General features: G+C 40.2%; 1 protein-coding gene across 2 annotated transcripts; it reads right to left on the bottom strand.

The window, feature by feature from the left end:
- Window positions 1–87: 87 nt before the first annotated feature.
- TOMM70 (translocase of outer mitochondrial membrane 70) lies at window positions 88–24015 on the bottom strand. 2 transcript variants are annotated; one of them, XM_052794771.1, is made up of 12 exons: window positions 23713–24015; window positions 15192–15365; window positions 13785–13911; window positions 11098–11207; window positions 9080–9228; window positions 7708–7915; window positions 6971–7105; window positions 5680–5787; window positions 4839–4955; window positions 3884–3981; window positions 3264–3386; window positions 88–2250 (listed from the first exon to the last, which is right to left on the bottom strand). In XM_052794771.1, exons 1-12 carry the CDS (start codon window positions 23965–23967, stop codon window positions 2097–2099), a joined length of 1758 nt encoding a protein of 585 aa, XP_052650731.1. In that variant the 5' UTR covers window positions 23968–24015; the 3' UTR covers window positions 88–2096. The 2 variants fall into 2 exon arrangements, with proteins under 2 accessions (XP_052650731.1, XP_052650732.1); XM_052794772.1 differs by lacking the exon at window positions 23713–24015 and adding an exon at window positions 22700–22806.
- Between the last annotated feature and the right edge of the window lie 2044 nt (window positions 24016–26059).

Below are 26059 nucleotides of genomic sequence, written 5' to 3'. Positions count from 1 at the left end.
ATTCAGGGCAACCTCAAATAAGCACAGAGAGCACCACTGCAGAGAACACTTTCATCAAAACCTGTTCTTATACATGTCAGAGAGAGATACTTGAAGGTAATATTTATTTTTTCCGTTTACAGGTGATACGTCATTTACAAAAAAAATTACAGACAATGCATCCTTTCAGTGCAGTTTCAAACTAGTTCAAGAACAGGCAAAAGTCTGTGATGATTTGGAATGCTAGTATTTGACAGCACATGCTTTTTTCCCTTAATTGATTGGGTGGGGTAAGGAATGGGGTACAGGTGGGGTGAAGAGGAGAAAATGCCAATGTAAATAAGGCCATGCGAATAAAAACTCCTCAGGAGAACAGGACAGATGCATCAGTCAATCTGGCATATTTTTGTTCTCAGGTAATTGATGCAGATTGGAAGTTCCAGAAGACATTTGACACTTGTTATGTGCAGTGCCCTTAGAAGCTGCCAGTACCTTCCAATGCCTTCAATTCCACACCAATACTGATTTCAGATCACCTACTGATCTAGCTAAAATAGAATTATTAAATCTTTACGTCTACTCTCCACCATTTGAATTCTCAACTGTAGTTGCTGGGAGAAAGGAAGGTCAATTTGAAAATACAAGCTGCTGCTATATGGTGGCACAACTAGAGAACAAGACAGTTTGACCACAGCATGGTTCATTTCTTTAAAAGATGAAATACATTAGACAATTCAGCACAAGCAAATCTATGATTTCAGGATGGAAAGAAGCCTAAATTAGTGTATCGTAAATTAAGCTACATCAGTTAAGTATTTGCATGAGGTTTATCCAGCCACCTCAGTCCAGGGAGAGGCCAGATGGACCAACTGACTTCCATACCAGAAAGATCAACCCAAAAAAAGAGCCCTCTGTGAAGCTCCTAGCTAGAGGAAGACAGTTTTTACTAATATTTAATAATTTGCCAATCTGCTATTTGCAGAACAGTTGATTCCTTTCTACAGTATTTGTAATCTTGGATAAGACAGGGTCTAACGAACAAGGAAACCGGTACAGATTCTAAATCCATTATTTGAAGTTTTAGCCTACGCTTTGTTACTTACCTCACTTAATCCTGCAAAGGGGCTATTACAAGGAGCAGATCAGAACACAGCAGTCTCTAGAGACTGAAGAGAATTTAGACTGTCTATTAGCTGTTACATTTAAGCAAGAGCATCAGAGATTACGAAGATTATATGCAAGCATGACCTTGCCTTGGCAGCTCTACTCCCAGCAGTGCTTTCTGTTCTTCAAAGTCCCTCTGAACCCTCCAGAACAATTTCCTGGGGCATTCAAGTAAGGACTGCTGCACAGGAACACAGCCTTTCTTACAGTAAAACCTACACTGAAGCAGTGTTACCTGACCTCCTTCCCCAACCAACCTTTTTACTAGCTCTCCTATACAGTACGCTAGGGCTTTCTGGGGTGAGGATAAGGACTATCAAATTAATTCCCTAATAGCTGCCACAGGACTATTTCTAAGTAAGTTATGCAGAAGGTGAGAGGGGCTTTAAGGGAAGATTGTGCATGCTTGCATATATTTACAGGGATTCTCTCCACATCTACTGACTTAAAAAAACCCTCTATTATTAAACAGTTTGAAAATTAATTTTTTCCTTTTTGCAAAATTAAAATCAACCCTCAAGGATTAATTGCATATAAAAAAGAAACCTATTTTACAGCACTGACTAGTATCACCTTTAAAATCAACAGGAAAAAAACCCACATGCTGTAATATTGTTTGATAAAGCAAAAATCGCCCACAACATAATCACCCAAAATGAACCAGTGTGAAGTTTTTATTTGCATGGCCAAAATATCTTCCATTTGTTCCCCTGCAGCTTTATTTCCCTTAACACGCTTTAAGGTTTTTGCTGCAGAAGGAACAAGATGCAACACCGCATACTTCCTTGAACAACCACTCCCACAACACCTAAACATTTAACAGATGTAGCAAATGACAACACCACGAACGGGAAAAAACTAAGTTCCACCATTCAACATGGTCTGCAACAGCATCTTTAGGGCTGGCTGAAGTGGGCAACTTTACTTTAGAAGGTCATTTCCTCCTCGTTTCTTTACAGTGTTGGTGGTTTCAATCCATACTTCTTTGCAACTTCTGTCTGGGCATAGGCAGCATCACAGAGTGAGTAGAGGTGGGCCATCTCCATTTCAGATTTGGCCAGGTTGATAGCTTTGTTGAACATTTCAATGGCTTTATCCAGATTACCTCTGAAATAAACCAAATGTAGTCCAATTAAGACTGGCAAAGCAATCTTTTCATCTCTACAGCATCTTTTTTCCTTCAGGACTTACACTCTCCACTACTAACAGCTTAAAAGGACTTCAGGAGGAACCACCACGAGAACTTGCGATGACGATGAACGAGCAAACTGAGAGAAGTTGTTACCAAGCCTAAGCAACTAGGACAGCTTTAAACAGCCTTCCCCTTGAGAGCCCCCATGGGTGGTAGTGGGGGATAAAATGTTCTCCATGGGACACTAAGTTTACTGCAAAGATAATGCTGGGACAACTAAATGAACTCTCATCTCCCTTGAAAAGAGTTTGTATACTTAGGAGGAAAAGTAACACAGACAAGAGCTCACGTTATTTAAATGGGAAATGCTTGCAAAATTTCTCATGGCAACAGTTTGTCTGTCCTTTTGATGGCTAGACATGTAAAAAAAAAAAAAAAAAGACTCAACTATATTCTCAGCTACACCCCAAACTTTTGCACAACTGTAATACAATGCACTGTTACAGAATATTGCATTAATCTTTTCACTTTACCCTGTGAACTTGCAAACTGCAGTCCTCTTGGAATTAAACCCAAATCGTCAGGCTTGAGAGTATGAGAGTATAGCTCAGGATCCTCAGTACAAATGGTCCACTAAAGTATGTTTAAGGACTACATTAGATACACAGGAAGCCTAGTAATGATCAAGGAAGTCACTTTAAATACAGGAGGGATATATTTAAACATACACAGACTCATCTGCAGTCCAGTAAGTATGAAACTGGTGAACAGGGGAACTTGTCAGATCATAAAGCAGAATTATGCCATAGAGAAAGGAAGGCTTCACCTAAGAGTTACAGAACAGAAATCGGGACTTCAGGTAAGAGCTGGCCTTGCACAGCACTGGGGAGAAGATCTTAAGAATGACTTAAAAGCCATAAGGAAATCTAAAGGACTACTGTAATTTCAAAAGTAACTAAGAACTCTTAACACTGCAATTTAACATTACCTTTGCACCTCAATCGTTCCCATGGTTTCGTATGCAAAATCACATTTGTTATCAATTTCAATGGCCTTGCTTATGAGTTCTAACCCTTTGTCTAAATCTTGCTTCCACTGGAGCTGAAGTAAACTAGAAGAGAAAGAAAATTTAGAACAAACTTCACATACTCCTCCCAAAACCCTGATCACCTAAGTATTTAATTCCTAATGCAGGGCAGACAGTAACTTCATGGCTTTTAAAAACATGTTTGTGAAAGTCACTTTCAATAAGCCATGTTACCAGTTTAATGGCTCTAAAGAAAGGTAAATTCCTCCCAAGAAGACTTGTTACAAGTTGTTTTATGAAAGAGAAAACTTTAGCGCAAAGCTGAAATTATGATAGGGCTAAAGTAAAAGTCAGATATACTTCAAGTAGATACTCAATTAGGAATAAACAGTAATGAAACTTTACTGAAACTTATTTACAGTTTAGTCAAGAGAAACTGTAGAAATGCATTTAACAGCACTAAAAAGTTTTCACAGAGTTACTTCTCCTGGCTGAACTTCTAAACACAAACATTCAATTCAGGCTGATTCATCTAAATATGCCAACTGCCCTTGAACAAAAGGATCACAAACAATACTTACCCTTTATGAACATATGTAGTGGCATTGTCTGGCTCAAGGTCAATGCATTTATCATACATTTCATCAGCCTTGCCAAACTGCTGTTGATCAGTTAGTGCCTGCATCAAAAAAGAAACCTATATGTCAATACACAACCAAAACATGCACTCTGCGCTAGGCTAATTCTAATTAAAACCATATCGACGATGTGAGATTGGATATAGCTCTCTTATCATAGAGCAGGCCAGGCAGATCAGTTACCAGAGTTAAGTTTCAAAATTGAGGCTTTTTAGAAGAAAGCTGCTAGGAATTAAGTGCACGATCACAGTACCATCTGTAATGAGAGATCCACAAGCAACGTGCTAAGTGTACTGCAAGTAAAAACCTTCTAGAAGGCTGTACCTGCAAGTCTCAACTTCTTCCTTTTTCAAATATACGTCTTTCAAAAGGAAATGCATCCATATTGCCTACCTACTTAAAATCAGAACATCTTATGCTTCATACTAGAACCAGCAGTATGTTTTCTTAGAGAAGAAATGACAGTCTCTGTTACAAGTGTACTCTGAACATCTGTAATTAAACTCTGCTTGACCAGTACATATCATTTGTAGCAGAACAAAACTGTTACTCTAGTTCCACACTCTTAACTCCCAAATTACCCAGTGAATCCCTGACATCCATCAAGTGAGATGCCACACACACGCAGGAATTCAAGGGGAAATGTATGCCAGACCTCTGTCTCCTAATAACCACCCTTGACTCTCAACACTTATATTCTGCTACACCAATTCCCCCTCTACTTTCTCTACCCCAGAACACCCATACCCATAAATTCAGGTAGCTTATTAAAGACAGCATGTGTTATCTCAGAACTTATTCTCAGAAATCTTCATGTATTATTTGAAGAAACGTATGTTTTTCAAGATAAAATGTGCAAGAGAATGCAGCATTTTCTTTACGAGAGAGAAAAATGTACCTGAGCATAGAGTGCATAGCCTTCGGCACACTTTGGAAATTTTTTTATGACATCTTCAAAGCCTTTCATGGCTACTTGCACAGGCAAAGGATTATTTCCTGTATAAGCTTGGCGATACTATTCGAGAAAGAAAAAGAAAAAAAGGAAAAAAAAAAAATGAAACAACATGCCAAAAAAAAAAAAAAAGGCTTATCAGACCTCTACCCATCTCCCCAAGAGATGCACGCATCATAACAATTACAAATTCCAAAAGGTGATGTGCCAGTACATCCTACCAAATCTGGTTTTAGGAACATGCCACGTGTCCATGTCTCTGGTAGAGTGGACTTGGAGAGGAGAAAGGGTGAAAGAAGGAAGCCATTATGCCTGATAGTTGCCAACAGCCTCCCTCTATTTCAAAAGCCTAGAAATTCCAAGCCTAGAATTACTCCTTGTTCACACCATGCAAAGCTGTCCTCAGAAGATTCCTGCATGCAGAGGCATTGTACTAGCTTGACATAGTTTGTTTCCAATTTCTTGAAGATGACCGTTTTCCACAACATTAAATCTTTATTTATATCAATTTTACATGATACAGTTACAGTGAAGATTTGGGTTCCTCTACTACAAAACAGAAAAGATGACCTACTGTTTGAACAATGAGCACTTCAAAATGAAAGCAGCAAACCTTTACTCCAACTGAAGAAACTGTTATTATTTCTTTACCTTATTATTAAAAGATATTGAGATGTTTGTTGCCCTACTTTTCCATTAAATTGGAATACAACAGAGAAACACAATATGTCTTCCAGAACTCTTTAAAAAGAAAGACCACCCAGATAAACACCAGGATGTTACCTACCAGAGCAAAACATTTCTGTGCTTGAGCCAAGGCAGAATCGGGTCGCAATCGGATACATTCATCAAAGTCTTCCACAGCCTCTTCAATTTGGTCAAGCAGGATTTTCAGCTAGCCAGAATGAAAGAAAACCCTATTTCTGTATTTAATCTGTGCTTCAGACACTTAAGTGATAATTCTGTTAGCATCAGTTACTCATATCGTCTCCAGTTCAGGGTCAGAACTGCCTAGAAACCTACAAAACCCACGACTAAAAATCACTGCCATAAAATAACAAAGCCACCAGTGAAACTTTGGCTTCATACACAAAAAGGCAATGTCCACGTGTAGGGATTGGGAATACTTGCATTTTAGACTGTTGCCATTGCTGCTTTAGCATTATGTCCAGTCTCCAAAACTATGCCGTATTTTCTCAAGTTGCTTTGCCTCGCTGTAGTTAGTGCCTGTGGACTATTTGGATGTTGAGACATTTTGGCTTTCCCAGCTTGCATTTCAACTTTTTTTTTTTTTTTTTGACATTCTCATTCCTCCACAAGAGTGGAGCTCACTTCATTGTTCTCTTACTTTACTGTGAAGTTACTGTAAAACACTAACTGTCAATCTGCAGAAAACTTTCATTCCCTTCAATCAACACGTAACACCATTCTTACTTCTGAGCACTAAAGAGATCTAATGAATTCATGGAGACAGGCACTTGATCCATGGAAGTCTTCCTTACAAATACGACTTAGCATATCTGCATATGGCAGTGTTTCCTTTTTTCTTCCAGCACCTTTTATATTACAGTTCTGTGGAAGCAGACCTCTCTAGGTCTAGAAATTAGTCAAGGACTCAGCAGCATCATAAGCCAGAGAGGGATGAGCTGAACAGATGCAAGTCTAGGCCACAGTGCTGCAGATGCTGAGTTATCAGGAACACACGTTACATCCGCTGTAACAAAGCTTCCTTCTATGCAGATGCTGCTCTGCCGTATCAGGTCCCTTCACAGAGCAGTTTATATCTGCTGTAAATGTATATAAGCCCTAGTACTTTTAAGTCAGAGTTCGTATTGATAGAGGGCTGAACCTCTGTCGCTCTGCGTTCTTTCCTATAGCTACAGAAATAAACTGCTTCTGCCTGACCTTAACCTGCAAATTAGACTGTGTGTGTATTCTGCAACAGTTCCAAATTAGGAGTTGCTGGTTTTCTGCCACAAACAGTATAAAGTGTCTTCGCTGATGTACTGATCTTTATTTTTCTTTTAGTATATATTGAAATATTCAAGTATTGGGACAAAATCTCTAAAGTTTCTTACTTGTCCTCGATGGTGATAAACATCTGCATTCTGAGGATCGATATCAGCGGCCATGTTAAAGTCTTGAGTGGACAGCACAGGTTGCTGCTGCTGCATATACATACTTCCTCGTTTGATCAGAGCATTAGCTCGGAGCTGTAAAAAAAGTTCAAAGAAGCATTAGCCACTTCAACATTCCTCCAGATTTAAGGCTTTGTTACAATAACAGTAAATTTTTCATTTGACTGGTTTCTCCCACTGACAAATTTCATTCATTGTAAGCAGGAATAAATTTCATATTGACTCTAAATGAATCAACGCCCTTGCTTAATTTCAAATATGTCAGCCTATGTTGTCATCTCAGTGGATTTTTATCCCCACCCCAAAATTCTTTATAAGACAGGTTCCCTATGTTTACAAATACATCAACATTTTATGAAGCAGTTCAATATGCAAGTACAACTAATGTTTTTCTCTTATCTATGAACCGATTTTTCCAACTGGATAAAGTTCCAATTCATTCAACTTCCTCTGTTCTTTAGTTTGTACTGCTCAGCACAGCTATCACAAAAATCAACAAGCCATTGAAAAAGCAATTTGTCAGAAATAAAAGGACAAAACAGTAAATAAAACAGAACACTCCCATTGAAGTATCTGGGAACTTGGAAAAACAACTTCTTAAACTATGCTGCAAGTTTATCACTAACTTCTATGTTTTCTCAACCCAAACTACAAACCCAGCTGTGACAGATTCTTACCTTCACATTTGCATCTTCCATGCTGATGACCTGATCTAGGTCTGGCTTGGCAGCATTTGCATTGCCAATAAGTAAGTAGAAAGTAGCTCGCAGAAGCAAAGCTTCTGCCATGTATTTTCCCTTTGCTTCAATTTCTTTTGTGCTTTCACTGATAATTTTGTCATAGTTCTCTTCTTCCATATATTGTTTTGCTCTCAAGTAGCCAGAGCTGTAAATGATGTAAGAACAGTTGTATACATACATGCATTCACTGAACATTGCAATTTCAATTCAGATTTTTCATTAAATCATACAAATACTAACTTTTGCTATACTCAGTTACAACATCAGCATAATAAGTAAAGTTACAAATACTCCTAGACAAAGCCATCACAGTCCAAAAACAATTTAGACAAAGAATGGCCAAATTACATTGGAAATAAAGAAGAAAAATGTTTTAAAGCTCTTGAACTTGAGCTTCCTTTGTCACTTGAAATTTTTTTCACATTAAGGACAGCAGTAATCTCTGCCTTAAAACAAGAGGGGTGGGATGGAATTCCAGGTCAGCAAAGTGAAATATTAAACCTAGCAATGTGCAGTTTATATGTGGAAGGAAGGATTTCACAGCAAAAATTACAGTAAGCACTGCCTTGTCCTCAGCTAAGTGTCCTGGATTCCATGAATCTGCCTGTAGATCAGGACATTCTATCTTACCTAAAAAAAAATAAAATTCCTAAAGGTGTTTGCAATGGTTTCCATACTGACAGCAGTGATATCTTCCAAAAATAAACTGGAAAGCAGCATAGTAAGTTAAAGCACCATTCATGTGGTGCTCAAGCTTCACTCAAAAAAAGGAAAAGCTCAAGCTTTTCTTTGTCAGAACAAGCCTCTCATTTATGTGCAATCTGATTCCAGAAACATAAAACACCCTTTCGGCCTCGGTTGCTGTAAATTCATAGTCTTCATTAACAAAGACCCTTTTCCTAGCTTGTCTTCTCCCTTCCAATCCAAAGACTAACTTGCTCTCTTCCTTGAAACTCTCCTTCAGTATAAAACATTCCCTTCTCCAGAAGCATCATTCAGCACTCTCCAGTCCTCCCATCTCCTAAGATTTACTATGATACTGTAGGAAATATTCAGCATATATTCCCAATCTCATTGTCCTTCCTCTGTTTAGTGGATCGAAGCCACCTACAGTTTGGAACTAGCCAGTCAGCTTTCATAAAAGTTTCATTTTTAATACTGATCTCATTTCATAGGCTCAGTTTATTACCACAGGATTTCCCATGCCAAGTACTATAAAAACAACAGCAAGTTACACTGAGCAGAACGTCAAAATCACTGAGAACTTAATTGTAATACCAAACAATTCCCAACTGTACTGTACACTCACTTTTCTTTTACTTCAGAGGCCTCTCCCTCCTTATCTTTATCTTCATCTGATTTCTCACCCTTAAGCAAAGGTTGGGAGATTATATCATCTGTGAAAGAACTGAAGTAGGATTTAATGAACTGTGGTGAGGGCATCAGAGGCTCACGATTCTGAAACAGAGAAATGTAATTTCAAGTCATTAGATGGTAAGATCAGATGGTAAATATGGAAGTGGATAAACAAATGTGATTATAAAAAAAAAATTAATTCACGAAAGAACCAATGTATGACTTTCCACTATCTCATTTGATAGTCTGATATTTTTGATTTGACAGTTTGACATTTAGGGAGTATTTAAGCTTCAGATCACAACGCAATACCCACCACCGGTAGAAATAAAGTGAAGATATTCAAGAGAGGAGGGAGATAGTACCTTTCTGCACGTGTGGCTAGAAATGAGGATTCTTAGGATATCATAAGACATTGGGTAGATGTACTAAAGCAGTATGTGTGCATATAAATAGGGCGAAAAACGCAAGCTGGCAGTTTAAGCATGAGCCTCAATTCAAGTAGATTATGAATGGCAATTTGCCCTTTTCTCCAACTCATCCAAGAGAAGCTGATGTCTATTGTTACAATGAAGACTAATGAGGCAATATCCTAATTCTACGTGGAGCTTGGCCCAGATACCACACATTTTACTTGAAGTCCCAGAAGTAACACCTCTCAGGTACAAAATCCTTTCTACAGGCCAAAAAAATATTTCTTGCTCAAAATGAACACTGCACACAAGAGTTACAATTCAATCTCTCCTGCAAGAAAAGTCTGAATGCACTCTTCTGAATTTCTCTATTCAAGTTCTATCACAATACTGCCCATTTGAAGCACACCTATTTTATGATGCTGCCACCACCACCCTAATAGCACAATTCATTTTTTGTTATCTTGACACCACACATTTATATGAGCTTCTATAGGAAAGAAATTCAGCATCTAAAAACCAACATGGATTTCAGTACTTCAACTACCATCACCAAAACCAAGCAAGAATGTTTTAGTAACAAGTGAGAATGTTTTAATACCTGTCCCAACTTTTTTGTAAACCTACAGCCACTTAAAATGACTGCTCCTGACTACCCCTATAGTTCCATAGTTCTCTTTTCTGCAGCTTCCGAACATCAATGCAAAGACATCTGGGTGCCAAAATAGAGAAGTACAAGTACGAGCACCTATTTACAGAAATGGAACAGAAACGGCCTGCGACTGAACGTCACAAGTAATCTGTGGTAGTTAGGAGATGAAGGCATATTTTTCGAGACTGAATCAGGAAGTCTGACCATTAATAAAAAGATGTGACTTCACACTGCTTATTTTTTTTAAGCTATGCTTTTTTGCTTTTCCTATTTTTTTTTTCAAAACCCAACCTTAAAACAGTATTATTTTGCCACTTTCTAAAACATAGGAATTCTGCTGTTAACTTAATCTTTCCTACATGAAATTTTGTATTTATAAAACCAAGAATAACCTGGGGGAAAAAGTCCTCAATCATCATTACTCTCATTTTAAGCTATTCATTACATATGGAACCAACATTTTTACACATTTTCAATTATTATTTATATACCTTCCTATCTCAACACACATACCCAACTCAACCACCTGATGTGCAACTGAACATTTGGCTACTGCTGTTCCAACATACCCTGTTTCCATCATGTTGCAAGTCCAGAAAAGTCCCATGTAAGGCAGCACACCAATTTAGGGTGTCTCCTGAATTCATAACAAATTTGATTATTAAAGGGCAACAACTGTTAGAAATAGACCTCTCTTCCCTACTGAGGTTTCAAAAACTTTGGACAGGTCCCAAAGGAAAACATCAGTACAATAGTAGCTTTGTACAAAACCGTTCACGTCAATTCTTACACTTCAGCAGATGAAGACAGTGACTTGCTTACAACAATTGACAGAATGCCCACAATTAACATTTCAACAACCAGTCAGGTGAAATCAGAATTTGTCAGCAATATCACAAGTCCTACCTTGTATTTCTCTTTGGCCTTTTCCTTTCCAAGGAGTTTAAGAACTTTATCAGCTAATAACATACTTTGCTGGTTTTGGAAAGCTTCTAAAATGCAGACTGCAGTGACATCTAGGAAACAACATACAAAAGTGAGATTAAAAACAAATTCTGATAGTCACTGGAGTACACTAAAAAGTGCCACTGTCACAGTAAGTCACTGCCAAACTAATACACGTCCTGTTTGAGGGTAAAAGACTGTTTCCAGTCTGCTGTATTTACCATGTTTTCCAAGATACAAATTTGTATCCAAAATGATCTCCTTGTGATAAAAGGACCTCATGACAGTGAATGAAGGAAATTACATTTATTTTTATCTTCATGTTTTTATCTAGAGACAAACACACTTAGATGAACAGTGAAAATGTATACCTCCAGCAGGGGCTTTCACCATTTTGAAACTTTGAGGACAGTAATTATGTTCATATTATGTTCACATTAAAAGTGCTAACACAGCTTCTCTTCTGGGACTGGTCCTAATTTTCTACTTTTAAAATTCACATTCAGTACCATCAAATCTCACTTCTTCCCCAGTTTCAGAAATCTTCCCATATTATATATCACATTTTTCTGCTCACCTCCATGACTTTGGAATGGAGCAATTTTGAGAGAAATACCTTGCTGGCCTATTTAAATTGCTAGCCCTATCACATCACTTTCTTGCACACATAGAAGCCTCTGCAAATGTTAACCCATTGCTGCCTGAATGGGTTTGCAAGCTTTGCAGTGTGAAAAGCGCTCTTACAGTACATTAACATTACTTCTCTGGATCCTCCAGTTAATGCAATACTACCACTGATTTTTCCTGTATAATTTTCACTTGAACATCAGTGAAGATGAACAGAGTTTGGACTTGAAATTCAAACAGCATATTGTTTCAATACACTTGAAAAGCAAGTATCTTACCCTGGAGTTTTAGTACAGTTTCTGTAATTCTACACTGCTATAGGTACTATTATGCCATCATTTATACAGAAACTCCCCACAACTCTGGCATGGTCAAGAAGCACACCAGAGTCCCTGGGAAAACACGCTACACCCAGAAAAAAGCATGAAAGAGAGCGTGCAGTAATACTGTGCTATACAACCTTAGCAGACAGCTTTGCCCAAAGCAGGCAGCCATAAACTAGTGCTCGGACTCAGGTGAAGCAGCAACATCTTCCCAAATTATACTGCCAGGGATCACTGGAGGGGGTTTTTGCTGGTGGTGGTGGTGGGTTTTGGGTTTGTTTGGTTTTGATTTCCTCCACTACATGGACATACCCTACTTCCTTGGATTTTACTGATCATAGATGGTTGGCAGGTAAAAGCAGCATTGTATTAGAAAACCAGTGTGGTTCAGAAAAAGAAAGTAATTTTCAGGTCTGAAAAAACTGCAAGCTAAAAACCAAACACAAATCAAGGTTGAAAATAATTGCTACAAACATTATTGCTACTAACATTAAAAAGGAGTTACATTTAAAAGCTACCCTACTATAGCAGGGACACTTGATCTTTCTTGGGACTTATATCATCTGTCAGTTTATCACAACTACATAAGGTTTAGATTTTATTACAGCACTCTGGAAGTGCAGCTGTTAGTCAATTAGTGATTGCAAGGACTACACTAAATGACCTAAGTAGTCCTTTTCTAATCGCTATGGTCTTATAGGGCAGAAAAGCATTCTACCAGCAGATAAATAAAATTTCCACATCTTATTTATCTTCTAATTTAGCAGACCTGATTCTTAGCTGTTACACATAATGAAACTAATTTAATTTAACAATTAGATTTGCCATTCAGAGCACTGCCTTATTTGCTGCCTTCTTTGATAATGAGCACAGATGAAAATTTCATTTGCCTTTTAACCTTACATCAGCAGGAATGATTTCACTGGATGAAATTTAAATGGGTCCTTTCAAGCAGTGTCCCTTAGTTCAAAAGTGCCCTCAGACAACACACCTGACCTGTAGTTCTCCTTAATTTTCATGGCTTCTCAGTCACATCTTCCTGACAGTTTAAAATGTATTCTGTTAGGAATAGTATTTGGAAGGATTTGACACAGTAGCTTCTGCCAAATACATAGTGTCAATATTAAAAAAAAAAAAAAGGTTAAATCTGTGCCAATTTTCATAACAGTAATACACCAGTACAAAATACTACTGAAGCTGTTTTCCCATAGGTATCCTACCTACCTGCCAAATGCATTTAAATGATTGTAATACTCTTGTTTCTGACCACGGATCTCCACCTGCAAAACCACCCTGGTTTCTGCAGTAGTACCATTTCTCCAAAACAAACAGAGAAGAAAGTTTGTTTACTGTATGGAAGTGGAACAACTGTTGTCTGGGTTATCCACTCAACATGTTAGATGAATTCTATTCTAAAACATAGGGAGTTCCCTGGAAAAAGAATACCTTGAGTGGCTACAATAACATCAATTTCTCAGCAGCTATTTCAGATGTAAGCAGATGACAGCTTGAAAAATGGGAAAGGGTTTCTTCTTACAAGAGAAGAAAATGTATTTGCAGTAGCTATGAATGGTTTTAAATAAATAATTCTGTATTACTGTAGTTACAAAAGTAAAAACAAAACAATCCCAGAAGTTACCATCTCCAAAGTGCCTGAGCTAACTCCACTTTTAAGTATACACATCAAGAAACACTCACCTTCTAAACATTCCTTCTTATTGTCTAGCTTCTCATGAGCCTTTGCACGTCTGAAGAGAGCTTTTACATATTTAGGATTAAGCTCAACAGCCTTTGTGCAGTCTTGTGCCACTTCTGTCCATTTTTGCTGTGGGTAGAAAACAAGACAGTGAGGGAGGCCCTACTCAGCTGCATTGTATTAGCTTTCCACTACCAACTCCAGGGTCATGCCCACCTAACAGTAGCTGCAGTTCCCAGGGCTCTGGTTCTACCTGCTTGCTTCTATTTCTGCAAGTTTCTCAGTAAGAAACTGCCAGGCACCACTGGAAGTCACCTGCACCAGAAGAGTCACAAAACAGAAAAGGAATTCCTACAGAAAAACGAAACCAGACAGTTGTACAAAGCATATGGGAGAAGATAATGAGTTGGTGCGAAGATGCTTGCAGGAAGTAACATTGGGACTGAAAGACCGGTACAAAACAAATAGAAGAAAAAAGATGAAAACATAATGAAAACCAACAAACAAGTTTAACAAAGTGCTAAACCACTTTTTTTTTTTTTTAAATTTGTTATTTCAATTTACTACACTATGTTACTACAAAGGGATGATAAATTAATATGTAGGAGTAGAGCTGGTCAAGGATATTAAGAACTAAAAATCCATTTATCTGCAAAACTGGTTATCAAAACAGGCTTTTCTAACAACCGAAAGAGGAACCACATATATCTGGAATTCATTATGGCATGAATTAGCGTTATAAGCAGTATTTGATTAGACAAGAACTGTTTTATCGCTCCTCTAACTATCAAGACTTGATTTCTCTAATAACACAGACTCTCACTTGATACTTCAGACTGTACAAAGCCAATTTTTCCACTCCTTTATATAGTTCACCAACCTGACCTCATAAGCAAATCTATTGATACCATAATAAACAACACTTGTTGACTTCTGTAACTACTATCAAGTATACTCAGCTATCAAGTAAATGTTACTTCCACATGTGCAAAATTCAGGTCTTGGGCTTTAGTAGGATTTCTGTGCCTTTTTTGTTTAATTTTGAAGTAGGACCCTTCCAAAATATTTGACCTTTCACCTAACAGTTAAAGAAACACTCTACCAGAGAGAAGCAAAATTAACTTATATACAAGAAAATTGTTCCAGAGGATAAGAAATTAAAACCTTGTCTTACAAGAAAGAGACACATGAGAATTACATAAGATAGACTGGGAATAGTTAACAGAAAATAATTTTATTTATATGTGGAAAAGTATGGCGAGCTAGTGAAAAACAGCTGCAAGCAACGGCATCTTGTTGTGAAGGCAGATTATCACCACCTGGGATCTTTCAGTGGACAAAAGTGACAAAATGCACGATATACAATGGAACTTTTAAGAATAAACATATAATTATCTTTCATTTCTTACCAGTTGTTCATAGGCAGCTGCTCTATTTTGATAGAAGGTAGAAAGATCAAGGTTTTTCTCAGGAGGGCACAGGCTGATAGCCTCAGTATAACACTGAATAGCTTGCTCATATTTTCCTGCTTTGAAATATTTGTTTCCTTTGTTCTTGGCTGCTTGGGCTCTATCAAGAGGGCTCTGAAAAAGAAAGTGATAGGTCAGTTCAAATAAGAAAAGCATCACTGCACGCAAGCTATGCACTTAAGGGCTGATCTTCAAAGATACAAAATGCATCTGAGTGGTAAACTCTATCCTAGACTTCTGAAAATCTCACTCCTTCCATTTCCTGGAAAAACACAACAGATTTTCTTTTGCAAGTATATCAGATAGGAGACAGACTTTTGAAAAGATTCACTACAATGGTATGAAACAATGCAGTGATTTCCCTTTGGGAGGCTAAACAGGTTTTAATCTTATGTGGCTGGTGATCACAAACACCAGCGAGATAAGTTATTTCTCCAAAGACTAAATATGTGAAGACGACAAAGCCCTCAAAGCAATTTGAATAGGAAAAGTTTCCCGCCTGTAAGACCAGAGCTGACTCAGCAGACTATGAATTAAGTATGGAAAACACTTTGTGGAAAGACCTACTGAGCAAGACGAATAAAACCTGTAGGGAAAACAAAGCTGCTTTGCCTTCCATACACTAGATGAATTAGTTAGCTTTACAGCTAACTCCTCTACAGGTTCACACAACCTGCTTCATCCAAACGCTAATACAAAGTGCTGGACCATCATGGCCTGTGATTCTTAGCAGAGGATGGAAAACTTTGCTAAATGGCCTGTGACCCTGCAAAACTAATCTTTACTTTCTGCATCACCTGTTGATCATCTGCATTTCTGTAGAAACCAACATCACTACCTGTAACCCCTAGATTTACAGATTAGTTATCAAATGTTGTGGTTTATAAGGAATCAGATGTAAAAAACCTCCCTCTATCAAAGGGGTATGACCTACATTCAGGAAATACAGAGCTGCAAAAGATCCTAACATTCATCTTCTGGATTTCTGCTCCTCTTTCACAGCCTAGCTTCAAGGATCAACATTTTGGGGCAGTTCAGGCTAACCTGCCAGACCAAAATGAACAGAGGTATGAGCACACATGCCATCCTACCAACATCTCTGAGGAGGCAAAGAGTACAAACTGGGGGGGGGCAGGCAGTAATGCCTTAAACAATAGCTGCAGGATTCACTACATCTCACCTGTTGATTCACATGCACTGAAAAGACCATCTAGGATTTGCTGGCAATTGTCAATGCTCATCTTTGACCATACTTCTGCCTCCTCTCCCCCCTCATCATCCACCAGCACCAAACTACACCCAGATTGCTGTAAGAAAAACTTGAAAACATCTTTGCATTCATCAGGCTGTTCCCCTTAACATCTGCTCATTTCATGCCAGTTTGATCATTTTTAGCATCTAAATGATTTTTAAAACTGAAAACTTGAAGGGAATCCAGCAGTTGCTGTACAACTCCTCTTTTAAGGCCTAGTTTCCAATCATGGCATGAGGGAATCAGATAATGGGTACCAGTCTTAGTTCCTACATAAAAAGAGGCATCCAAATAGAATGAAAGTATCCTACAGGCACTCTCCTGGGGAGAGACTTACAAATGAAACCATATAAGGGAGGGAATTTCTTAAATATCCCTACTGCCAGAAAAGCTCTTCTCTCACAGGTCACCAATCACAGGGCTTATAGGAAATCAATCTGCACCATCTCCACTGTTCACAGAACAAGATAATCTGCATGGCTTTTAGATTTTTGTTTTTTAATGATTGAAATTCAAATTGATAACAGATTATTAACTTCACCCCTTTTCCTACACTGCGTGTAACTCTATGGATACACAAACCAGAACTAGAGTGTGAATATTTTTACTGAGAGCCAAGTAACTGTGTATTTGGTAAGTTGTTTCTTTAAAACTTAACCCAAGTCCGAAAAGGTTACATTTACTTCAAGTATGTCCTAAATTTAGCTCCCAATACAACAATGCTTCTCTTTTAGCTAAGGGAAGGGTTATGCATATGCAGCAGACAAACGCATGAAAGTCAGCTTGAATTTTTCCTTCTGCATTTCTACAGCAAACCACATTAGAAATGTTTTTGTGAAATAATATACAAAATTCAGTGCTGTTCCAACTTCCTTGGTACCAAAAAGAAAACCACAAGATGTGGGCCATGTTGTAACATTCATACACGCGTTCCCAGTATGAAAATTACTTAAGACTGCAGGGATTAAGCCTACGCTACAACTAGATTACTACTTTATGATCACTGCCACTTCCTTTAGTCCAGGGATCTATTATCCCAATATGTGCCTCCGGCTGACCAGTCCATCCACTCCATCCTATGCACTTTGACAGCCCTGCACTGCAGTCCCTGCATAGACACACGCTACAGATGAGGACTACTGGATAATATCCAAATGCAAGGGCTGCTCCAGTGTCAGGTGTGGGACAGGAATTGTAACTGGAAGCAAATCTGTAGTTCTGGGGCTGTCACTGGTGCTCTGTTGGTTCTTGGGAAGCACGAAGTCTTCAGACAAGCCTAACTGCATGCAACAGGGACCAAAAACTTTAAAGAGTACAGGCATGAAGCCACAGGAAAACCCCTTAAAATTAGCAACTCTGTTATCAGAGTAAGCTTTCAATAATAGTAGTAGGACCACAGATCACATAACCAACTATACAGAAATGAATCACCAAATAGATTTTAATCCATGGTTACTCTCTGCCCCACGCACTGCATGATGCAAAAAATTTGGGGGCAGGGAGTCAGGAGTTAGAGCACAACATGCTATCATGTAATAAAGTCAGCAGTAATGCCCATGGCAAGAAAGAAATCAACTTTTTTGTTTGTTTATGCTGCCTTAAACTAGACTCCTAGCTCTTAGATGGTTTATCTCTGCAACCTTAGTCACGCTATTCTGCTATAGTCCTTGGTATGCATGCAATACACCATTGAATTGAATGGCTGACATTTTAAATGCAAAGGCTGATACAGCTCTGTATCATCAATAAACCCATTCTGATAAGGGCTTAGATGAAAAAATAGAGTCGCTTAGCATCTCATACCCATGAAAAATGGATCCCACACAGATTGTATAGAAATTGTGCATTAAAAATAACAAAATGTTGTATCTATGTCTTGAAGCCCAAATGGTGATAAAACACAAAGCTGAATTTTAAACTCAACTCTTTTTTTAAATAATGATCCTGATGAGATTTATTTTCTTCGCAATCATGAAACTCTTTTACCATAGAAAACATAGCAGAAAATAGTGGATTAATTTACAACTTTGGTATACAACTGATCAACTTATGGAACAAACCAAACAAAAACAAAAATACAGCTTTTATTTTAATTTTGTGAAATTTTTAAGAATATTCATAACCAATCTTTTTTCAAAAAAGCTTAATAATTTCTGTTGAAGTTACATATTCAACTTAACTAACTGCAGTATAACCTGATGAAGTCAAATACACCGAAAAGCTAAATCTCATGAGTCTTTTCTTTTGCTTTGGTATGTTTTTGTTGTTTGTTGTTGGGGTTTTTTTTGCTGTTGTTGGGGAGGGGTGGTTGTTTTTTTTTAAAAAAAGATATTAAAGAACTCATGTCAATACCTTTTCTTAATAGCACAAATAACAATACGAAAATTCTTAACATAAGATCAGCTTTTTAAAGAGTTTGTCAAGCCTTACATTTAACTCTGACAAAATTTGTAAGCTGCTGCTTCTCAGCCCTCCAGTCCTTCTCAATTGCTACACTGAAGATGTACACAAATAAGAAACTGATTATGCAAGCAAACTTCATGTACCTCAAGCACAAGTAATCAAAAAACCTCACACCTTTCTTCTTCCATTTTCTTCTAAAGACTAGACAGCACTGACAAAAATTTCTTAACTGTTAATTTAACCTCAGCAAATGTGCTTTCCTCACAAAATGTTCAGAAAATGCTCAGAAACTGCATGCAAACAACAGCAACTTAACAGCAACAGACTGCCAGCTGCAAGAATAATAAAGTTTAGTAACTCCCAGTTAATGCCAATATGGTTAAACTAGCAGTTCAGAACTTTATGTATTTGAGGGAGATTGTTTTTTAAAGCAGAACAAGAAATTTGCTGCCAGCCAGTGATGACAGTGATTCAGAACAGAAGCACGAGCAGCGAGTTTCAGCATTTTCTTTTGGTTGAAAAGGATTTGCGTGAGCCCTTGTCTGACAGATGACATGGAGGGGAACTACTGTTTCAGCCATCTTAATCCATCAACTTGCAAAAAACCCCAAACAAACCCAAAACAACAACAAAAACCCTGGTCTAGACCTCTTTTTTCTTCTCCAGCTGAGAAGACCCTCTTGACGAGACCAGCTACCAAAAAAAGGTGTTGCTTTCTGAATACCTGCTGTTACTGAATACCTATCTTTTTTTTTTTTTGACTAACGTTCATCTCGAGTCTTATCTCAGACCTATACTGAAAGGCATTAACCGAGTATAAATGGTTTTAAGATTCTCCTTAGCACTAAAACCACTATGAGAAAAAGTATGTCCACAGGAGCTCAAGATGTAAATTCAGAGCACAAGCAAAGACGTATTATAGTTAGATATAATTAAGCTCAAGTTTACAGTACAATTTGTCAACATTCTCCATCAGTGCATCTTCCTTTTAAATAAGTTTGCCGTTCACGCCTACCACAAATGAGTTGCACATGAGCTGCTGAGAGTCTAGCAATTGTTCTGCTGCTATTATACACATTTAAGAGTTTTCCACACCTGTCCAATACAGCTGGCATTAAACATAGAAGACTTACAGTAGGTTGATAGTGAGATTTATTAGGTAACAGGTGCACAGTAAAACAGAAATTACTTTTTACATACTTTGCTTAGATCAGCTCAGAATAAGTACCAACAAAAGTATATCTAGACAAAGGGGTTTAATTCGTTCATATACTGATCTAATGTCAGAGCAATGAGACAGGCAACATTCAGCAATTGCTGTTAAAATAGATACTGGAAAGAAGCCATACAAGTTGGCTGTTAATCCTGGTATGTGGCACCACACAAGCCAAGGAGTGTGGTCACATTCAGCCACCACGGCACTCAAGGACTATATCCAACTCGGAGGAAAATGTGCAAAGACAGCGAACTGCTGTGGACCCAAACGGCTTTGTCTGCAATACACAATGCCACACGGCTGACTAAACAATTCAAGAATCTCTGCTTGATGCTCACTCACATACCAAAAACACAGGGTTAGCCTACGAACTTGCTGAAAGAGTTAAGGGGTGAGATTTGGACTATCACATACCTGCAAAAGGAAGGGATTTCAACTTAAGGAGAAAAAAATACTGAAGCAACCAACACAGTACCTCACTGATTAACCAGTGCTTGCTCCTGTCAGACAAGGAGGGTATAAGTTTGCTAAGAAGTTATCATGGAATAGGTAAAAAACATGAATCAACTGGGTATCAATTAATGCAAAAATGCGACCCAGTTTACTTCTCCAACATGTTTAAGTTATGCAACATTCACTACAAACTAAGAGAGCACGTAAAAAGCAACTGCTCTTACTAATTAAAACACATTCCATCTAAATTATAAGAAACAATGACAACTTCTGTAATTAACAGATGCAATTGGACTTCTCGACCTTTGAGTTATCCATAGATGCAGTTTTATCATGGGCACTTAACTGGTCCAATAATACCAGTTTACTGTACTGTCGAGGAGCTGTGCTTACAGGGGAAAGAATCTCAAAAGTAGTTCAGCTTTTCCCGATATAGCACCTATGCTAAGGGCTTCTGCCAACTCAACGTCAGTCACAGATCACACACTTGGCCAGTGCATCTATGCCAGGAGAATCCTCTAGTGCAGACACAGCCTGGGGAAAAGATGTGACACCTCTGCAGCAGGTAAAAGAAAAGCCTGAACTGCATGCAAAGTAGTAAGAAGTCTGAATAAAGACCCTACATATTTTCAAAGAACAAACAAAAAAATTCAAGGTCGTGTCTTCAGAAACAGTAAACGGAGGATCAAATGGATACAAAAGCTGATTTAATGAAATGCACAAAAAAGTCTGAGTCCTAAGCTACATTTATGAGTAAAAGAATAGTTACTCCACAAATACACACATAGAGCTGTTAGTAGCACATTCATTATTGACCTATGTGTTTTCTGAAAGACTTCCCTCTTGTGTTTAGACTGTGAAATGAATTACCGGCTCTTATTCACAGTACAGATTTGTATTTGAAACCCGACTGAGTTTAAAAAAATACCCCACCACATTAGAAAGGCAGACCAATATAATACAGGTAGTTAACAAGTAAAGCATCTGCAATGGTTGTATTTTCAATCAAGGGTCTTATCGATAATATCCGTAACTAATAAAATGTGTGGAAACATAAAATCTACATGGCATCACCGCTTTGAATATGAGGAACAGGAAGGCAATCCTCCCCACACACATAAAGCAGTCAAGGGAACCTGCAGCCACATTAATTTTCCTGCTGCAGCCATATTTTGACCAGCTAGACAATTATCTCAGGTAATCAGGCAAATCTGATACCCTCTTCCCCACCTTTTCTAAGTAATATCTCTCATTGCTTTACAGTATAAGCAGTGACACTCTTGAAGGAACTCTGGATCATACCACTCAACCATATACTTATTCTTAGATGCACAGATTCTTCCAGTAATTTAATTAGTGGAGCAATCTGAAAGAGCTAGACACACAATATTTTAAATCAAGTGCTGTATAAGTGTTCTACATGTTTTAAGTGCTTGCTTAAAGTACAACTACAGAATGACGACAAACCACTTGACAATATATACAGCAATTCAGAAATACAATCAAGAAACCCAGAGATAACATACTAACAGCAAAGTCACTGCTGCTACACAAAGGTCACAAGTAGCCTGCAAACCAGAGCTCACACGTAGCAAGCACATTGCCATAAATATGCCAGATGCTGTTTGCAGCCATAAGCCAAAGTTACTACAGTAAACAAAGTCTGAATTTGTCCTCTGTACGCTACTTGCTCAGTACTGTTGCCCATCAAGGAACAAATCGCTGCATTCAAGTAACTGCCTCCAGGTCCAGCTTAGGTTTTGCAGCTCACTACACTTCCAGGAATGCCTGAGGATACCTATGATTCACTAGCTATGGAAGTTGCCACCCTCCTCACCACTCCCATGTGTTCCTGCCACTGCCTGCCCACTCGTGTAAAACTAATCATCACTGAAATGATCAAGGTTAAAACTGACCTTTTCCAATCTCCAGAAGCTGATTTTTTTCTCTCCTGATCATTTCAGACAGGAAGTTTAAACTGTGGTCTGACAGTTCAGAGCATTTCAGGTGGTACACAAGAATGGGAGAAGAAAATGCAGGAGTATCTTAATGGGATTTCCTTATCAAAGCCAATCAGTTTGCCAAATCCACCACTTTAAACATGCTTGTCAATTGTAACCTCACCTCAGTAATACAACGTGACCACCACAGTACATCTGTGACTGCAGATGTGCAGAAAGTGCATCTCAAAGGCATTTTTCCACATACGGGTATACAAGAGAATCATGGATCTGATCTGGACTCTGATCTTCCATGTTGTCCTTCAATTTTTGTATAGACCGTTTTATCTGAAAATTCTCAGAATGGTAGTATACAACAGGATAAATGTAAGTTTTGAAAGCATATCTATTTAGGGAAACTCTACTCTGAAGCCTCAGTTGCTTGAACTGTATGGCTTTTGTCTTTTCATTGAAAATATTTCATTTTTAACAGATTTTGATTGTGATTTCTTTCCACTCCGCTGTACCCAGCATCTCAGACTAACACACGACAGCTCACAGACTTCCTTTTCAAAATACTGTTCCGGGAAGCAACTTACTCATAGCTATTCTACACCTCGGAAGCAGAAGTACCTTCACCCAGCAGCAGCACATTGTCAGATCCGTACTCACCTGGTTAACGTGTCCTTCACGACACGACGCATTCAGTAACGTACTTTTCCAAGTACCAGTACCGGGACTGAACACACACACGCACCCTGAACAAAGCACTACCAGCCGCAGCAGGGTGAGAAAAAAGCCGCGAACGGCCGGTTCCCAGCGCTCCGCGGTTCACGGGCCGACCTCGCAGCTGGTTTACGCCTCGCCGAGCAGGCGGCCAGCCGAGCGCACCCGCTGCATCCCCTCACACGGGACGGGCGCTTGGACAACCGCTCCTCGGACCGGGCCAGCGGCCTGCCCGGCCCTGCCTCCCGCACACCGGAGGCCGCCCGGCCGGCCATCCCCCCCGCCACGCTGCAGGCGGCCCCGCCGGCGGCTGAACACCCACCCCCGCGGCCCGAGCCCCACGAGCTCGGGCCCCGACACCCCACGCCACGGCGGGGGCGGCGGAGACGAGCCCCGTGTCCCCCCCAAGCCCTCCCCTCACACCCAGCGGCGGGGAGGGGTCCGCGCCAACCGCCGCCGGCGCGCGCTCACCATCTCCTCGTGCCCGGGCCCATCGGGCTGCCCGCCGCCGCCGCCGCCGCAGGGCCCGGGGCTCGCCCGCCCCTCGGGGGTCTTCCGCTCGCTCGCCCCCTTGCCGCCGCGGCGGGCCGCCCGCCGCCCCCACAGGTAGAGCGCGCCGGCGCCCAGCAGAATCGGCGCCCCCAGCACCAACGCCAGCTGCCAGCGGGACAACCCCGTGCCGCCGGTGCCGCCGCCCGCCGCCTCCACGGGCTTCGAGGCGGCCATGACGCGCTCACACCGCCGCCCGCGGGAGGGGAGGGGAGGGAAGGGGTCACCGGACACCCGGGGCACGCCGGGAGGGTACGGGTCGCGCAAGCACTTCCGTCCGCCGCGCCGCCCGGCCCGGCCCCGCCACCTGGCGGAGCGGCGGTGTAGGCGCAGCCCGCCCCGTCCCCAGCGGCGGCCCCGGTTGCGGGTGCGGGTGCCCCGGGGCGGTGGGGTGTGCGCGGCGCGGAGTCAGGCTGGGTGTGAGTTATTACTGGCCCGGGCGTATCTTTAGGTCCGGGTTACTGTTGTGCAGAAGGAGTTTCCGGACTGCCAGCGTATGGGACCGATGAGAAGTTTCTAGGATTTGGTCGTGGAACGTGGTGAAGCAAAATTATCCTGGTTATAAATGCCATTTTTCTTTTTTTTTCCCCAGTTATTAGTTGAAGCTGTCATAAAAATAATTTAATATGCGATAATAGGATTTTATATATGTTACATTGCCATTATACATATGTGCGTCTATGCCTACTTAGCATCCTGTAGGCAGAGGAAGCTTACGCTTCTGCCTCCGCTTATTTCCCTGGAGCCCTCAGCTGAGGAGGAAGAGGCGTCGTCTTTGATACTTTTTTGTGCTCAGATAACACTAGTCATCTCGTACCTAGAAATTTCACTGTAGGAGGGAGGGAAATGGGAGGAATATGTGTGAAGACACATATTGCACTGAAGAAAAAAAGGACTGAAAATAAAAACAACAGTAAGACTGCAAAGCAAATACCTCAGGAGCCCAACTAAAATTTGCCCGGCTGGACTATGAGTCAGTATATCTTGGTGCCTGGTAGTAAACAGCTTGAGCTGCGTCTCCCTTAATTTATGGATTATTACTATTTACATAAGCGTATTTTGCCAAAGCTGTGGGACAGCCTCTCTCTCACTTTCCTTGTCACCTGTCTCAGCACAGCAGAAGCATTTCCTACTCCACACGACAGGCTGTAGTTCTTTCTCACATGTCAGAAAAGAAGAAACTTGAGCCACACAATAGAAAATATGTATCAACAGGCCAAGAGCTTCCTACCGAGACAGCCTAAATTCCACCCACGTGATGCTTCCTATGAGCTAGCGTAGGCCTTTGGATATACCTTGCCTGTACAGATTGGCAGCCTCAAGGACGTAAGTCAAATTTAGGCTGTCACAATATGGCCAGGAGCATTCTTCCCCACTTGGAGAATCAGCCTACACATCCTTTTTGTTGCTTCAGGTGTCTTTTTACTGTACTGTTTTGCAGGTATTCCTCTCGCCCCTGTCTACCTGTGCCTCTGCCAAGAAAGCAGCCTAGTGCAGGTTTGGTTGTGTCTCCGAGCTCTGATATGCAACATCTGAGGATGTGCCTTCTGCACACCCAGGTACTCCAGGACCTTGTGCTAATCACGGTCTCGTCTGCCCTGGACAAGGTAAAACTCAGGCACATAGGCATCCGTGACCACTTGGTCCCTTCTCCCCTATTACTCAGAATGAAGAGTCCTACATCAGAATATTGTACTTAAACCTCACACCTACACCCACTGAATTAAACTGGAGTTTTGTTACTACATCTGTATTGCTAAATAGGTTGGGGACAAGGAGCAAGGTTTAATGCTGGACCACCGACTCTCCATAATGCTAAACTGCCAGCAAGCTTTTTTAGCATACTTCTGGCCAAGGCCAGCTAGCATCTCCACAGCAATGCCTAGGCACCAAGAGAACACCTAGCTACCTAGCACACACCAAGGACTGCTTCCAATAAGAAGTTGGATTTGGGTCTCTTCCTTCTGTGCAGTCTTCCTACACTATCCCAACAGGCTCTACAGCCTCAAAGCCCTCCTCCTTGTCCTTCTGCCATGTCCCAAGGCATGTAACACACCTTCAAGTTTCATTTTATACAAACAGTTTTATGGGCCACAACAGAGTTTTCGTGTCAGATATTTTGAAATAAAGAAGACGCAAAAATTACAACAAAGTGTTACAGCCACAGTGCAGTACATAACGGCCTCAAGGAGACCCACAGCACAAGCGCCACGTAAGGTAGATGTGACCCATCTAGCAACTTGGTTTCAGGGCCAGAAAACAGTCCCCA

This window comes from Harpia harpyja, chromosome 8 (genome assembly GCF_026419915.1).
Source record: "Harpia harpyja isolate bHarHar1 chromosome 8, bHarHar1 primary haplotype, whole genome shotgun sequence".
Classification (NCBI taxonomy): domain Eukaryota; kingdom Metazoa; phylum Chordata; class Aves; order Accipitriformes; family Accipitridae; genus Harpia; species Harpia harpyja.
The sequence above is the reverse complement of the archived record's forward strand: the minus strand, read 5'-3'. Positions and strand labels throughout refer to the sequence as shown.